The 1,111-nt window shown below is 58.8% G+C and overlaps 1 protein-coding gene across 1 annotated transcript in view; it reads right to left on the reverse strand.

The window, feature by feature from the left end:
* LOC104280470 (polycomb protein SCMH1-like) overlaps nt 1-1,111 on the reverse strand; it is a gene marked incomplete at both ends in the record, with an annotated part of 13,646 nt that overhangs the window by 10,469 nt on the left and 2,066 nt on the right. Inside the window, 2 exon segments of the mRNA XM_009878130.1 lie at nt 1-19; nt 1,042-1,110. The exon segment at nt 1-19 is cut by the window's left edge and continues 1 nt beyond it. Coding sequence (XP_009876432.1) covers nt 1-19; nt 1,042-1,110 — 88 coding nt within the window.

Raw genomic sequence — 1,111 nt, forward strand, 5'->3', positions numbered from 1 at the left:
TGTTCCCGATCAAACACAGCTGGAGACAGAAACAAACAGAGCCCAACACGTAAACCCCCAGCAAAGGCAGGAGACTACGCCCAGGGCTGCAGAGCCAGCTTCTGTATCTCAACGTCGCCGCTCTAGACCAGCGCAAACGAAAGCCACTGCCCCACGCCGCGGGCAACCAGCTCGCTGCTCCAGGACAGGCTCTGACCAGCCCATGGTGCCCCAGGGGCGGCGTTGAGGGGACGGAAAGGCGCACAAGGAGGGGTGAGCACTGCCCGGTGGCCGGGGAAAACACAGACTTAAAGGCAAAATTAAAAACTGGGGTATTTCTCGTCTTTGCAGTCATAGAACTGTCCAGGTTGGAAGGGACCTTAAAGATCATCCAGTTCCAACCCCCTGCCATGGGCAGGGACATCCCCCACTAGATCCGGCTGCCTAGAGCCCCATCCAGCCTGGCCTTAAAAACTTCCAGGGATGAGGCTTCCACCCCCTCTCTGGGCAACTTCTGCCCACCCTCATGGGGAAGAACTTCTTCCTCACATCCCATCTGAACCGACCCATCTCCAGCTTCAGTCCGTTCCCTCCAGTCCTGTCCCTGCCCGACATCCTCACCAGCCCCTCCCCAACTTTCTTGTAGCCCCCCTGAGATCCTGGCAGCCACCAGAAGGTCTCCTCGGAGCCTTCTCTTCTGCAGAGTGAACAGCCCCAGCTCTCTCAGTCTGTCTGCACAGGAGACAAGAGGTGTGAAAAGCCCCCCTCATTCTGCCTTCTCCTGGGGGGCTGGGGCAGCGCTGGGGGCAGCAGGTGACACTGCCCGGGCTGACATTGGGGCTGCTGCTGCCTCCGTGCCTGGCGGCCACGCTGACAGCTCTGCCCTGAGCCACCTGGGAGCTGTTGGTTCCCCGACACAGATGTCTAGCAGGAAAAGAAGACAGGTATCTTCTGCCTGCCCCTGGCCCATCATTGCACCAAGCTTCAGGAGAGACATCTTCCAGGGATGGAATTCTTGCAGGTGGCAGCTCTGAAGGCAAGGAGCTGCGGGCTGGTTCTCACCTGAGATGACCTCTCCCCCGTGGCCTTGTTTTAAGAAGGAGAACACTGTTTTCTGGTGATAAGCGCAATC

This window comes from Apaloderma vittatum, unplaced genomic scaffold (assembly GCF_000703405.1).
Source record: "Apaloderma vittatum isolate BGI_N311 unplaced genomic scaffold, ASM70340v1 scaffold14611, whole genome shotgun sequence".
NCBI lineage: Eukaryota > Metazoa > Chordata > Aves > Trogoniformes > Trogonidae > Apaloderma > Apaloderma vittatum.